This window comes from Piliocolobus tephrosceles, chromosome 7 (genome assembly GCF_002776525.5).
Source record: "Piliocolobus tephrosceles isolate RC106 chromosome 7, ASM277652v3, whole genome shotgun sequence".
Classification (NCBI taxonomy): domain Eukaryota; kingdom Metazoa; phylum Chordata; class Mammalia; order Primates; family Cercopithecidae; genus Piliocolobus; species Piliocolobus tephrosceles.
This window is the reverse complement of record NC_045440.1, coordinates 138,122,509-138,138,170: the sequence shown is the minus strand read 5'-3', so window position 1 is coordinate 138,138,170 and position 15,662 is coordinate 138,122,509. Positions and strand designations below refer to the sequence as shown.

General features: G+C 41.7%; 1 protein-coding gene across 2 annotated transcripts in view; it reads left to right on the top strand.

Annotated features, from left to right (window-relative positions):
* Nucleotides 1–15,662, top strand: part of ZFAT (zinc finger and AT-hook domain containing) — a 236,126-nt gene that overhangs the window by 139,182 nt on the left and 81,282 nt on the right. For both annotated transcript variants that reach the window (XM_023223553.2, XM_023223547.3), the window contains one exon: nucleotides 6,166–6,254. In XM_023223553.2, coding sequence (XP_023079321.2) covers nucleotides 6,166–6,254 — 89 coding nt within the window. The remainder of the gene's footprint in view (nucleotides 1–6,165; nucleotides 6,255–15,662) is intronic.

The window sequence follows — 15,662 nt, the reverse complement described above, 5'->3', positions numbered from 1 at the left end:
GCAGGGGCTTCTTTCTCGCGTATATAAACTTTTTCTTCTTTTAAATTAAGTCCTTAGGACACATTTCCAGGAGCAGGATGACTATTTTGTTTTGGTGGTTTTAATTGTGCATTGCACTGCCAACTTCCCTTCCAAAAAATTGTGCCAGAAATAGGAAAGTGTCCCAGCCTAACTCTTCCATTTTTAACACTTTGTTACTAAAAATGTCTAGTTTCTTAGTTTAATGGGTATCAAATCTTACCATGTTATAATTTTTATTTATATGATAGCTCATAAAATCAAACAGGTATTATGACAGTTAAATGAGTTAATGGTCATGAAGCATTTGTAGTATCGGTTCATAGTGCTGCGTAGAAGAGTGTGCTATCATTGGACTTTTTCAGTTAATTAAATCTGATTCTGTCCTCTCTAGAGAACACTGTTTGGTCAAGCCCTATTTTGGCCTGCTTTCTGGGCTCTTGGTGTTTTACAGTCATACATTCACTGGTTCATTCCACAGCTATACTTCTTGGACTCTTGGTTGCAGTTGACAGAAACTCATATGAGGTCACAGGAGTCGCCAAGGGGCATTTATGGTAAACTTACTTGGAATCTTACAGAGACTCAGGGCCTTTGTGTTTGAGTTCCTTCTTCCCAGTGCTGTGTTCACCTCTTCCTCATGTGGCTGGTCTCCTTACCCTTCCATCTTGTGTAACGTCACTTCCTCTCAGAGGCCTTCCCTGACAGCCTGGCCACATGGCCGCACCCCTTCCACACTCCCTCATGCTCCACCGTGGCTCCTTGCCTTTGTCCTTCGTGGCCTGTTGCAATTGGTAATTCTTTGTTGGAATACTTGCTGGTTGTCCATTTAGGTGATGAGCGCCAGAAGCAGGGCCTCTGGTGTCTTGTCCATTCTCCTCTCCTGGGGTCAGGCATGGTTCTGGCACCCAGCGGCACCTCCGTGAATGCTCGCTGAGTGAATGGACACAGCCAGCCAGGCGATTGTCTTCATCCTCCACCTTTGGTCCTTTCTGCTTCCTTACTTCATACTGATGTCCTGTCTCTGTCTCTCTATGCTGTGCTCTCCTCTCACTCCCTGTAGATTGGCTTGCTTACTAGTTTCACCCACAGACTGAAAATACAACTCTCATCCACTCCTGAGTTGCAAGCTTCACATCTGGACAGTTCTGATTCCGGGCTCAGCTACAGTCTCTTGTCCACCGTGGTCTAATCTCCTGTGACTTGGAGTGGGGAGATGGTGGGTAGGACCACATATCACTGGCCCTTGTGATGCCCTGTGTGACCATGTTGATTATGGGGAGGGGAGAAAGCGTGGCTGAACAGACTTCTGAATGGGGTGCTCCTATAAATTAACTGCTAGCCTTACCTCCAGGATGCTCTCACCTCCGAGCACTGAGGACGTGGCATGAAAATTGCAGTCTTGTCTCAAAGTCCCCACAACCTGCAAGGGTGCCAGACGGACCAACCAAGGTGAATCAGTGCACTGCTTCAGTGATTGCAACCAAAGCCAAAACCCAAAATCTCCACTGTCATGAGGCGAACATTCTCGTGAGTGAGATGGTTAACAAACACTATAAATCAATAAAGTGTGTGGTATATTACAGTGGAAATATGAAGACATCTAGAATATTAAGAAAATTGAGAGATGAAAATAAAAATATGAATATGAAATGATTCCATTTCAGTATGAAAATATAAGCTGGGAAATGCTAAAAATGAATCAGTAAAGGGGTGTAGGGACTGTGATTTTAAACAGAATGGGCTGAAAGGACTCAGTGTGAAGGTGACATTTGAACAGAGACTTGAGGGAGATGAGGCAACAGAGCATGGCATATCTGGGATGGGCACCCCAGGCTCTGGGAACAGCAGGTGCAGAGGTCTGGAGGTGGGTGGGTGGACTGTGTCTATGGAGTGGAGAGAGGTGAAGGCAGTGCATGAGCTCCAAGAGGTGACAGGGAGCCACACACCCCTGTGCCCTGCAGCCACTATGAAGCTCCTGGCTTTTGCTCTGCGTGGAGATGAGGCCAGATAGGGTGTTGGGAATAGGAGGAGGAGGAGGTTTTCTGTAAACCCTGCTGTTACAACTGTTTACTTACACTTTGATATAGTTGTACAAACCTTTTCCTTTGCTCTGTTTTTATGCTTTTTGTTTTAGGTATATTGATTTAGGCTGGCTTAATTAGAACTGAATACTTGGATTGTCTCAGGGAGTGTCAGGGAGGTACAGGTCTGGAGGACACTGTACTCGGCTGAACGGTCCACTGAGGGGTCACCTGTATGCACCCCCAGCCTTATCCTTCAGGGGGCTGCTTTTCAGATGCTTGCAGGCCCAGTCCCTGAGTCCACTCTCACAGCAGACAGGGATTACCTCCCCATTTTTCTGATGGGGCCTCTGAGTAGCATAGAAGAAAGAACCCAGGGTCACTCAGGGTGAGCAGGACAGGGCCAGAAAGAGAACATAGTTCCCCTGCAACTGGCTTTTCTTGGGCAGTCCTTTCTGATGGGTAGTCACCTTCTAATGGGTAGTCACCTTATGTGTTAGTGGCACAGATATGCCATTGCTGATATAAATTCCTCCTTCCATTTGGGAAATTGTATCACACCCTTATTAGCTGAAAAGATTCTTATGTGGCTATGAATGGAGGTGTTGGGGTGAACAGACTGGGGGCCAAATCTGGGCTCTGCCACTTACCACTTCGCAATCTGACAAGTTACTCAGAGTCTTGATCCCAGGTCCTCATCCATGGAAGGGCGACACTGCTTGCCTCCTGGGCTTTTGGTGCTTGGTAAGATTGTACACGTCATGCCCCAGCACAACTCATGATGCCTAGTAGTCCAGTGGGTAGACCTAGCCAGTAATTAACAAGGAATTACTTTTTAACAGTCAACCTCTTTTCTTTGTAGTCATTCTTTTCTTCCCCTGCTATTCTGGGTGATTCGCATCCACATACAGCCATTCGATGTGCATCTCCCAGCATTCTGAGGTCAGTCTCACCTCGAGTAAATACTAGGTTTTGCAGTTGACTCTGCCTGTAAGTCTCAGAAATCTCTTGATAGAAAACCATCTGACGGTCTCAAAGTATTACTCTTTTATGATTAGTCATGAATCTGCATCCCATTATTTTAATTAGGCAGCAAACAATTATGTCAGGTGCTCTCCCAGGCCTGTTTGATAGGTGCTGGCTGTGGTTGCTGAAAACATTGGTAATATTTATTGCTAGGGCTCTGATGCTTCAGTAAGGGATGCTTTTAGCTGCTGCCTTCTTTTCTTGTCTCTTGCAGAGTCTTGGAAGTACATCCATAAAAGGCTGACTCTTGATTTCAAAGGAGGCAATTCTATTTATTCATTTTAGGGCTCTTTTTTAGCACTTAATCTGTTACTCTTTGACCCAAGTGTTTGATAATGAATGACAGAATATTTATCAACTTAGAGAATGGTTCCATTAGCTCTGCTTCCCCCACTCTAGTGATGAAGAACACAGCACTATTTTGCCCAGGCTGCCCAGCATAAGGATGCTGTACACACATGAGCCATGTGTCAGTGGAGAAGTGTGTTTAGCTGAGATTCGACTGGAACTGTGTAGAAATGTGTAGCCCTATGTTTAAAAGAAGATGTTACTGTATTTTTGTTAAGTTCTAATTGCTCTCTAATTGTAACTGTGTGACTTACAAGTGAAAAAGTTTCCTTACACTTTGGGCTTGCAGAATTAATAAAATTTAGAATTTTGGGTTCATTCACCTGGAATAATAGATACAATTGTGGTATTAATATTAGTTTCTTTTTGCTGCTCTTATTGAGAGTGATGTTCATATAAGACGTACAAAAGTTTTGCTCAGTTCAGTTTAATGAAATGCATGGAATATATTCAGTCTGTGTGTGCACTCATGCGCTGGGGTACCAAGATGAGTAAGATGTGGTCCCTGCCCATGAGCAGCTGAAGGCAGCCCCTGCCTTGTACAAGGCTGTAGAGGTGGAGCATAGACTGAAGCAAGTGAACAGTGTATAGGGGGCCTGCGGAGGGCTGCCTCTTGGCCCAATTACTGGAGTGTTCAATTTGAGTTCTGAATTAATAGGAAAAATGGCCAGATGCTGCAAGACAGTGCATTCCAGGCATGGAAAATGTTAGCAAAGGCTCAGGGGTCTGAGATTGCAAAGGCAAGGCAGAAAGTTTGGAGAACTCAAGGAGTTCACTGTTATGAGCCTAAATACAGAGGGGACAGGCACAAGAGGAAGTCAGAGAGAGGGGCGGAGTGGGTTGGGGAGAATTGGTTCTGATTCTGGAGGGCCTTCTCTGCTGAACTCTGGAGCGTCAACTTTGCTCTGAAGTTGGGGCCATTGGTTAGTTCTCATGGCTGGACTGTGGGCTAGTTTATGCTGTAGATCATCTGGATAGAAGATGAGGCATCAGGATGCATGTGTGGATAGATGTGTAGGTTGTGGATGATGGATGGATGGACGGACGGACGGACGGATGGATGGATGGATGGTATGTTTTATGAAGGCAAGGAAACCAGCTTGGCTTTTGCTGTTGTCCAAGAAAGAAATGAGGAGGACCTAAACCGGTGTGGAGGTATTGGAAATAGAGAGAAATAGACAGACATGAGAAATATTTAGGAGATGAAATCAGGTGCTGAAAAACATGAGGTGAGTGTAAGTTAGGGCCATAAAGATGTTAAAGAAGGCTACTGGGTATCTGATGTAGGTGATCAGATGGGTGATTAACTGGGAAGGCTGGAGGTGGAAGCTGTTTGGTGAAGAAGATGTGTCCAGCTTAGGACAGCTAAGCTGGTCCAGCAGGGACAGCTAAGTAGCTGGTCCAGCAGGCATATACTCAAGTCTCAGATTCAGAGAAGAGATCAGAGTAGAAGATGCTGATTTTGGCATCAAAGGTTTACAAAAGCCTGTAGGGGTCAGTTATATGCAAGGATGCTTGCAGAGTTAGAATAGGAGGGTGGGCTGGAACACTGTGGAATATCAGCAGCCTAATGATATCTGCCCTGATGAGAGGGAATGCCTCAGGGATACTCAAAATGAATAGAGAGGCCCGGAGAGGGGGGTATTGTCATGGAGTCAAAGGAACAGAAGATTTCCAAAGGGTGAACTCTTAATGGAGTCACATTAAGAGTCATCCAGTAACATACAGGCCAAAATCCGCCATTGGTTTGGCATCCTAGTGAGAACAGGTTTCCAGGTGAGCTGGCAGTGAAGAGAGGGGAGGGGAATGTCTAAGAGGGAAAGGTGCAAGAGCGTTCTAGAAGGAGCCAGTGCTTCTGGGAAGCCAGCCACAGTGGCTGCGGGTGTCATGCCCTGAGGAGGTTTACACCATTAGAAGCTGCTTGTTGAATTCTTTACTGCTATAGGAAGTAGGCCACATTTACATTTGGTTACATGTGTTTGTATTATTGCTTGTTGAGGTTTTATTTATGCTAATCAGAGGCAAAATGTAGTGTACCTCATATATCTATTAGCTTGTTTTAGCATACCCCATTATTGAATGTTTAAATATTGCTAAAACCTTAATCTTTTTAAGAGCAGTGGTTTACGTTTCCCTAGTTTTCTTTCTAGCATTCTCTCAAAAATGCCTTTGGCACTCCAACCAGAGTTAGGAGTTCTGCAACACAGATCCTGCACTTTGCTGACCATCCTCCTGCAGACTCACCAGACTTTCAGGATTGTGTCTGAGGTCCTTGTGAGGTGCTCCAGGCCCTTGACATTCTGGGCTGGCAACCTCTCCAGCTCAGCGCTTGACTTTTCGCAGACCTCACCCTCCAGGAAGGAAGATGCAGCTGCTCCACTTTCCTGAGCACTCTGTGGTCCATTCCCCTGCAATCTCATCTGTGTGCGCCCCTCTCCCTCGATGCCCTTCTCTCCGGACACACCCTTACTCTTTCTTTAGGAGCCTGATGGAATGTCATTGTTCATGGGGCCTCCCCAGGTGGAGCTGGCTGTGCCTCTCCATCCCTAAGGAGCGCCTCTCCACTCCCAGCTGTTGAAGACTGAGCGTGCTGCATTGTGCCTGTGCACCTTGTCGCTGTTGCCTTCTGAGATTCTGATCCTCACATGGCAAGGAACACCTTTGTGTACCTGGCTCCATGCCTGGCACTTCATTCACAGTGGGAGCTGCTGGCCTGGTGACGCTCACCTTGTCCTCCGCTTCTTTCCAGGGAAGCAGTTTAAATGCACGGTGTGTGACTACACAGCGGCCCAGAAGCCACAGCTGCTGCGGCACATGGAGCAGCATGTCTCCTTCAAGGTAAGAGGGCTCCGGAGAAGGAGGCAGATGTTCAGGCAGAAAAGGCATCACTTTTCAAAGTGAAGATGGAGAAAGCATTCTTTCATTATTTGTTGGCGTTCCCTTTGCTTTGGGGCCCCCTTAGCTGGTACACATGGAGTCTGAGGCATAGTGCAGTTTATTTGTGCTCTCTCATTCCAGAAGCGTAGCATTTCTCTGTAATTTGGAAACCAAGTCAAAGATGCGTAAGGGGATGCAGACAGAGGAAAAGGCACAGTCTTTGCATAAAAGCACTGGAATGATTTAGAGGAAGGCTTGCAGGCTTTAGGGACACTTATTTTTGCTTTCAGGTCCTGGATTGCCGCAGGTGAGTCACCTGATAAAGCAGGTGTGATGAAGCCTACCTGGCAAGCAGTTGTAAAAACTGGAGATTGTGTTCAGGAGTGTCGACCACAGTGCCCAGCGTGTTGCAGGCGCTCAGGAGATGGTGGCCTTCCATATTCTTTTAATGCCTCTAATTGGTGTTTCTTCAGGGTGGGTGGTAATGCTTACCTGCCTAGCCACTGCTTATGATGCAGTTACTGACAACAATAACTAGGGTCCAGTAATTTGTTCAATAAACTGTTCTGCTCAGCACTTGGGGAAACTTGACCCTTAAAATTACTGCTGTTGCTGGCACAGCAACATGGCATACGTGACACACATGGAAAGGAATCATTCCATTTGTAAACTTGTTGCTCTAAAATGGTTTTTGAAATTGTGTCTGCCATTACATCCCAGAGAATCATAGAACGTGGGAGGGACGGCGGGGCATCTGTTTTGTCCTGCTGGACTTGCAGCTGGAATCACCCCAAAAGTGGTGGCAGTGGAATTCCTACCAGGCAGTGCCCCAAACCATCCTGATATAGGGCCTATTGTGATTCCAAACAAAGAAGCAGTAAACACTGGGGTGGTTTGTTTAAAGCAATTACTAAGTCCTTGCCACAGACAGCAAGAGGCCAGGGGTGTGGGGTGTTCTGCTTGGGTGTGTCCACAGCGAGGTGGTCAGGGTATGGAGTTTTACGAGTGTTAATGGAATTTGGCTCAGGGCCAAGGCTTGTTTCTTTCAGTGGTGTCTTGGGCAACAATCTAGATACTCCTCTTTTTTTTTTTTTTGAGAAGGCGTCTCACTCCTCTGTTGCCCAGGCAGGAGTGCAGTGATCTTGGCTCACTGCAACGTCCGTCTCCCAGGTTCAAGCAATTCCTCTGCTTCGGCCTCCCACGCAGCTGGGATTACAGGGTATCTCAGTTAGCCTGCTACCACGCCCAGCTAATTTTTGTATTTTTAGTAGAGACGGGGTTTCACCATGAACAACCTAGATGCTTTTATTGGTGCCTGAGAACGTTTGAGTTCTGGTTCAAGCCTACTGGGAAATCCTGCAGCTGGCTGGGCTCACAGAGCAGTCAGGGCACCCTGATTTTTGGTCGAACACAGAAGGAAAGCACCGGAGAGCTGGGCGACCCGACACCAGCACACTGCTAGCTTGTGTTTATTGAACGTCCATTGTGTGCAGGCCCTGTACCAGGAGCTTCATGTTCATCATCTAGAGTCTCCTTCTTGGTACATATTATCTTCCATCTTTGAAATACGAAGATTCTAAACCTCAGAGAAGCTAACTGATCACCTGTCAGTCTTTTCTGCCATGCCTATATCCACTGACTTCAGTCACTATGATGATACTGACTCACCTGCATTCAGCACTTCTGAGGTGACGAGGACTTTCCCCACTGGCAAGTTTATTTTATGCTCAGAATAGCTTTGTGGGAGGTGAATTTTCATGGTTCCCTCTCTTGTAGTTGAAGACTCTGAGTGTCAGAGGGAGGCTCAGTGGGATCTGCTGGAATGCCTTCAATGTCCAGGAAGTGAAGAAGCTAAAATGTGCACTTCATCCTCTCACTCCTAGTCCTGTTCTTTTCTCACTGCATGTTCTCAGTTACTTTTTGGGGGCAGAAAGGGAGAAATTGGAGAAACTAAGGATGTTGAAAGGTGTTGCTTATATAGCTGCTTTTTAAAATCACCGATACTGACCATGAGTTTCTTAGGTAGGACCCATATGTCATCTAGTGGGATCGTGGCAGTGTCTGAATCAAGAATGGTCTTTAGCGTTATGCATATTTGTGTACATATTTAAAATTAAGAGCTTTATCTCACATTTCACAGCATATAGGTGTACTTCTTTGGGGGACTAGTGCAATTATTGTGCTAGAGAATAGAGAGCTAAGGCAAATTTCACTTTGTAGGTGAGAAAATTAGACCCAGTGAGGTTAATTAGTTTCCTGACTTTTGCAGCGTTGCTACTAGACTTTGCAATCATTCCTTGGTTTTCACTGTGGAACATTTTCCTTCCCTAACAGGACCTAGCTGAAATAGACTTTGTGCCCTGAAATGCTATTGGTTTTTATTGTTGTTGTTTTGTTTTGTTTTTAAGATTGTGGACTATCTGGTTTACGTGCAGAGGAAATGGATTTGGGGGTGGTTTCAATTCAGGAATCACTCATTTGTATTATTTGTATTATTATTATTATTTATTTATTTATTTATTTTTTGAGATGGAGTCTCACTGTCACCTAGGCTGGAGTGCAGTGGTGTGATCTCTGCTCACTGCAATCTCTGCCTCTTGGGTTCAAGCAATTCTCTGCCTCAGCCTCCTGAATAGCTGGGATTGCAGGCGCCCACCACCACACCTGGCAATTTTTTTTGTATTTTTAGTAGAGATGGGGTTTCACCATCTTGGCCAAGTTGGTATTGAACTCCTGACCTCGTGATCCACCCGCCTTGGCCTCCCAAAGTGTTGGGGTTACAGGCGTGAGCCACCATGTCCGGCCACATATGTATTATTAACTTCTGCCATTACGTAGTTGGTGTCCAGTGCTGGGCCTCAGGACCTGCTGCACTGAGCTGGACCTGGTGTCATGGCTGGTTTCCCTTGGGCTCCCTGTGGATTTTGACTTCCTCCCTATTGAATGGTACTATAGATGGGAATGAGATTCAGACCTGAGTGAGAAGCAGGAAATCCAGCCTTAGTTTCTCTCATCCCACAAGTTAGGGTACTTATCAAATGCATGTCAATTCAGGTGGTGTTTCTCAATTGGGACTGACAAAGCAAAATGAAATTGCTTCATACCAACCCCTCATCCAAATACTGGTAACCACTCTCTCCCTGTTGTGTTCGCTTCCCACTCTCTGTGTTAATTTCCTATTGCTGCTGTAACAGATTACCACCAATTTAGTGGCTTAAAATAGCTCAGATTGATTCTCACATTTCTGCAGTTTGGAAGTCTATCATACATCTCACTGAGATAAAATCAAGGTGTTGGCAGGGGTGCATTTTTTCTGGAGGTTCTGGGAAAAAAATCCACTTCCTTGCCTTTCTGGCTTCTAGAGGAGACCTGCATTCCTTGGCTCATGGCCACTCCCTTCATATTCACAGCTGGCAACATGGCATCTCTCACCATATCTCCTTCTCTGACTCTCCTCTTCTGCCTCCTCTTCTACCTTTAAGGACCCTTGTGGTTACACTGAACCCACTGAGATAGCCCACAATAATGAATGTCCTTATCTTAAGCTCCGATGATTAGTAAACTTAATACCGCCTGCAGTCCTAATTTCTTTTTGCCATTCTAGGTAACAGATTTATGGGTTCTGGGGATTGGGATGTGGACTTTTTTGAGGGCCATTATTCTGCCAACCATATTCTCCCACTTTTCTTCCTTTTACGTCAACTCTGTGGTACAGCATTTCAGCAAGATCAGAAAATATGCAATATTCATACATATTCCAATGGCAAACATTACAAAGAAATCAAGTCTCTCTTTTTTACTAATCTTAGATTAGATCTCAACATCCTCACACAGATGCTACTAATCAATTGCAATTGGCTTACAAGATGAAATCAGTTTGCTTTTCTTGATGTAGATGTACAATTTACAATATATGATTTGTGTCAGGGAGTACTATAAGGGCAAATTTCCTGTATTGCCTTTTGAAATGGCATATTTCTTATTTGTATATTTATTTTAAAAATAAAATTAATGTGTTCACTAAATAAGATTTGGAAAGTACTTGTTGATTCCTTTCCATATGGATTTTTTGGGATATTATTTAGACATGGTTGAGGTCATACTATAAATACAGAATTTCTTTTTCGTTTCTTTTTTTTTTTCTTGATGGAAATTGGAGCCTAGGTTTACCACTGATAAAGCTCTATTGGAGAATGTGGCTTAGATGACTGGCCTGATGGTTTGCTGTTAGGGTACCTTCCTAGTGAAAGGCAGGGCCAGGGAGCTTATATGCAATTTTTAATATTGTCTTTTTAATCAGCATTTCATAGGTGTTTTCCATTTTATGAAAATGTATTTATAAACTACTTTTAATGGCTGCTTAAGGATGATTATCATAGTTTAACCATTCCTTTCATAATTGGATAGTTCAGTCATTCCTGGTTTCTGTTGTTGTAAGTAACCCTACAATGGATATCTTTATGCCAAAAGCATTTCCATGTCATCCTCAAATCTAAACAGCTATAAAACACTGGGTGAAGCCCATCAAACCTCTGACAATTCACAAATAGTAAAGATGTTATTTTCTCTTCTTGCAGATGCAATTAAAATGCATTCCCTAGGGCGGAACTGATATTTTCAACCTTAAAGAGGTGCCAGAGAAGATACTTAGACAAGATGAATGTTGCTGAGCCAGGATTCTCTAAACAAAAATAGGCTTATTCCTTCCATCTAGCTATTCAACTCTTTGCTTTCTTCCAAATCCTTCCATCTAGCTATTCAACTGTTTGCTTTCTTCCAAATAAGTAAGTCTATGTATCATTTTGTAAGGCAGTGTAGTTAGAGTCAGGAATCACCTTGTGAAGTTCTCTCTGATTCGGCTCATTTGGACCCCTAACTCTGTCGATAGAAATGTTCTCAATTACAGAGCTGATTCAGTGATACTCTCCTTGCACATGAATCAAAAGTGAGTTTATTTTAAAATAAAATTTGATCTTTTCATTTAAAAGGGACACTCAAAGAGGATACCTCTTCATGCTAACCATATATATATATATATATATATATATATATGTATGTATATATAATTCTATATTAAGTTTGAAAGTTGTTATATGTTCAGTTCACGGGATTCATACAACCATTGAAAACGCTGTCATGAGAGACATTGAGTTCGGGATGGGTGGTGTCAGTGATAGAGAGGGAGGGAAAGAGAGAGAGAGAGTGAAAGAAGAAAAATAGATGAACATGAGAGGAAAGTCTTGCTAGGGCTTACAACAGAACCCCATGCCAAAATGGTTGGTAAGATCTGCCATTTTAGCTGATCTTGAATCTCTCTGCCTCCCTCCCCAGGTAGTTTAGTGGATGGATTGAGTGGCCCATTCATTCTAGGAAACTGTGCTAGATTTCCCTTAGCATATTTGTTAGATGTTAAAGCCTGAGAATGGATTTTAAGATAATACTTTCAAAATCCAAGACAAAAATAATGACTGGACAGCTGGAATTATTTTTATTTTCATATGATATTAGCTCTTTAATATTTGTCTTATTTTTATGAATGTCTCATATTAAAAATAAACTGCTACCAGTAGCCCAGTTGAAATATAGGCAAAGGATATATAAAAAGAACAGATTACCGAGAAGGGAATAACTTTGGGTGTATGATAAGATGTCCAACCTCACTGATAATTAAAAAAAAGAGTAAAACCACACTAAGATACCATTTTTCACTTCTCAGATTGGTAAACATTCAGAAGTTTGCAAGCATGCTCCATTGATGAGGCTATGAGGAACAGCCATTCTCACACATTGCTGGTGGGAGTGTTAGTGCCCGTGACCCTGTGGAGGTCAGCTTGGCAGAATCTGTCAAAATTGCAAATGCACGTGTTCTTCGACTCACCACTTGTAAGCTTTTATCCTACAGATGTACTTGCAGATGTATGAAATGATTACTGTGCGGGATTATCCATTAGGAACAATGGAAATGTCCATGAATTACGGTAAGGGTTGAATAGGCAGCGGGGCACACAAACAGCAGAATGATGCTTTGTGGCTACCGGAAAGAATATGGGATCTCTCTACTTCTGTAGAAAGATATTTAAGATATATGAGGAAGGGCAAAAAGTAAGGTTAAAAAAGGGCAAAACCATGTTTGTATTTACTTGTATTTGTTTTCAGACCTCTGCAAGAATACATGCAAAATAAACAAAGAAACATAACCTGTCGTGGGTGGGTGAGGGTTGGAACTTGGTAGACTGAGGGACAGGGCTGAGAGTGAGACTTTTCCCTATATATATATTTCAAAAATGTTAAGTAATTGCTTTACCTATTCAGTAATTTAAGTAAAAAACAGCAACATATTAAATAAGAATATTATCCTAGAAACTATCTAAAGTCAAAGCAGAATGTAAACATGTTTCTCATCCGTGATACCATCCTATGAAGATAGTACAAACTGCCTTTGGAATTTCACTGAGATTCTGTTTAGCATTTGAAAATCTCTGAGAGTGATGAGGTCTCATAGCAAAGCACGGGATTTAGAACCAGGCAGATGAAGTTTCAATTTCTGGCTGTGCCACTTGTAGGCTTTGTTATTTAACAAATTTTATGATCTGTAAAATGCTGATAGTGATGTTTGTCTTCTGGTGTTGGAGATACTAAAAGCAGTACCATTTTTTATGAGTAGTAGGTATGGCACATGGTACCAGGCAGGTGATCAAAAATTGTTGGCTCTTGTTTCCTCCCCTATCTCTTGAATATGACTCCAGTTCTTGAAAGAACTAAAGCAAAGAGTATAACCCAGCCTGATCATGGTTAATATTCTTTTTGGTGAGATTACATTATGTTTACAAATAGTTCACTCTAAATATTTTTCTAGGTGTTATGTTGTATTTTTTATACATTTTTAGATATTGATGTTGTTTTACTTTTTTCTTGTTGTTCGGAATTGTTGGGTTAGGCAGATTAGGGCCAAAATCTTGGTACTGATGCTTACTAATTAGTTAACCTTTGGGAATTCCTTTACCTTTTTGATCCTCTGTCTTCTTATTTGAAAAATATGAACAATGATATAATTACTTCAGAGGCTTTGAAAGAGAAGCTGCTTTGAGGGAACAGACCAGAAGGAATGTCTCCGCACAGCTTCGGGAAGGCTTGGTCCATCAACCCCGCCAAGCTGTTCCTGGGGGAGGAGGTGCTGGGGAAGACCTCAGGTTTGCTCTCTCATAAAGAGAGTTAGGGGGCTTTCTTGTTACAGGGAGAAGCTCTGGCCTCTTGCCACCCTTCCTACAAGACTGACTTTTCTGTAACTTTAGTCAACATCAGAATTACCTTGGGATCTTGATAAATGTGCACATAATGGGTTTCTAAACCCAGAAGATACTTTCAGTTAGCCTGGAGCTCAACCTAGGATCCTTGACTTGAACACTTTCCTGTGTGGTTCTGATGCAGGGGCCCCACAGCCCATAATCTGCTAGACATTGCACTGGGTTTTGAATTCTGCAAAGAAAGGCCCTATTCAAATATTTTTACTTAAAATGTTCTCCTGTAAACAGCACACAGCTAGTTCTTGTTTGTGTCTCTGTGTGTGCCTACATGTGTGTATGTAATATGAACCTTTGCGTAACAGGATAACAATCACTGCCCTTTAATTGGAGTGCATAGTCCATTTACATATAGTGTAATTATCAACATCTTTTAATTTAAGAGTACCATCTTGGTATCTATTTTCTATGTGTTATGTAAGTTCTTTGCTTCTCTTTTCTTCTTTTCTATCTTCTTGTGAGTGAATCAAGTATTTTTTAGTATTCTATTTTATCTCTTGTATTGACTTTTTATTTTAGAACTGTTGTAGATTTATAGAAAAAAAATGTGACTATAGTACAGTTTCTATATACCCCACACCAGTGCCCCCTGTTGTTACCGTCTAATATCAATATGAAGCATTTGTTATAACTAATGAGTCAATATTAATACATATTATTAGCTAAAGTCCATATTTTATTCAGATTTTCTTAGTTTGTACCTAATGCCCTTTGCCTATTTCAGGATCCCATTAGGATACCACAGTACATTAGTTCTCATGTCCTTTTTAGGGTCTGTTTGGATTTAACAGTTTCTCAGACTTCCTCTGTTTTTGATGACCTTGGAAGTTTTCAGGGGTACTGGTCAATCATTTTATAGAATATCCCTCAGTTGAGATTTGCTGAACTTTTATCTATACCTTTTTGTGTTCCTCTTGTTTTAGTGGTCACTGTAGACTTTACCTTATCGTTATTACAGCATATTCTAGTTTCAAATATTATATTATTTTATGAACAACATAGGAACCATAAAATACTGTAATTCATTTACTCTCCTCCAACACTTTGTGCTCTTGTTGTCACACATGTTTATGTTATAAACTCCTCAATATAGTGCTGTTATTTTTTGCTGTAATCAGTAAATATTTATAAAATATTTTAAAAATATGTAATGAAACTAAAATTTTAAAAAGATTTAAAATTGAAAAAGCATTTTATTAAAATATTAAAATATTTTTTAAAGGGTAAATACAAATTTACCTGCATAATTCACCTTTCTGGTATTCTTCATTTTCTCCCCGCAGATATGGGCTTCTATTTGATATATTTGTCTTTAGCTTGGATAACTTGTTTTAGCATTTCTTGTGTGCTGGTAGGCTAGAATTGAATTCTCTCGATTTTTGTCTATTTGAGAATGTCTGTATATGAAATTCATTTTTGAAAAATATTCTGATAGCCATAGACTTCTAGGGGGACATCACTCTAAAAATGTTTCATCCTTTTTCATCGTTTCTTGTTTCTAACCCTTTCTTGTTTCTAACCACATTGTTTCTGTATGTGTAATGAGTCTTTTTCTTCTAGTTGGCTTTAAGATTTTTCTCTCTCTTTTTTTTTTTTTTTTTGGTTTTTTTCATCTTACTAATGTCAGCAAGTCTAGGTGTGCTTTCCTTTATATTTACCTTACTTGGGGTTTGTTGAGCTTTTGGATCTGTGGCTTGATATTTTTCATCAGTTTTGGACTGTTCTCAACCATTATCTCTTTATTCCTTCTGCTTCATTTGTTCTCTCCTTTCCCTCTAGGACTATAATACCACATATATTAACACATATATATTAATACATATATGTGAGGCACTAATAGCACCTCACATTCAGGTGATCTCTCTCTCTCTCCCTTTAATTCTTCTTTCTTTTTATGTTTCAGTTTGTATAGTTTGTATGATTTCTACTTGCCTTTCTTCAAGCTTACTTATCTTTTCTTAGGATATATTAAATCTGCTATTAAGACCACCAAATATGATGTTTTAATTTCTAGGATCATTTGGTTCTCTTATCTTTTCCCTTTCCTTTCCTTTCCTTTCCTTTCCTT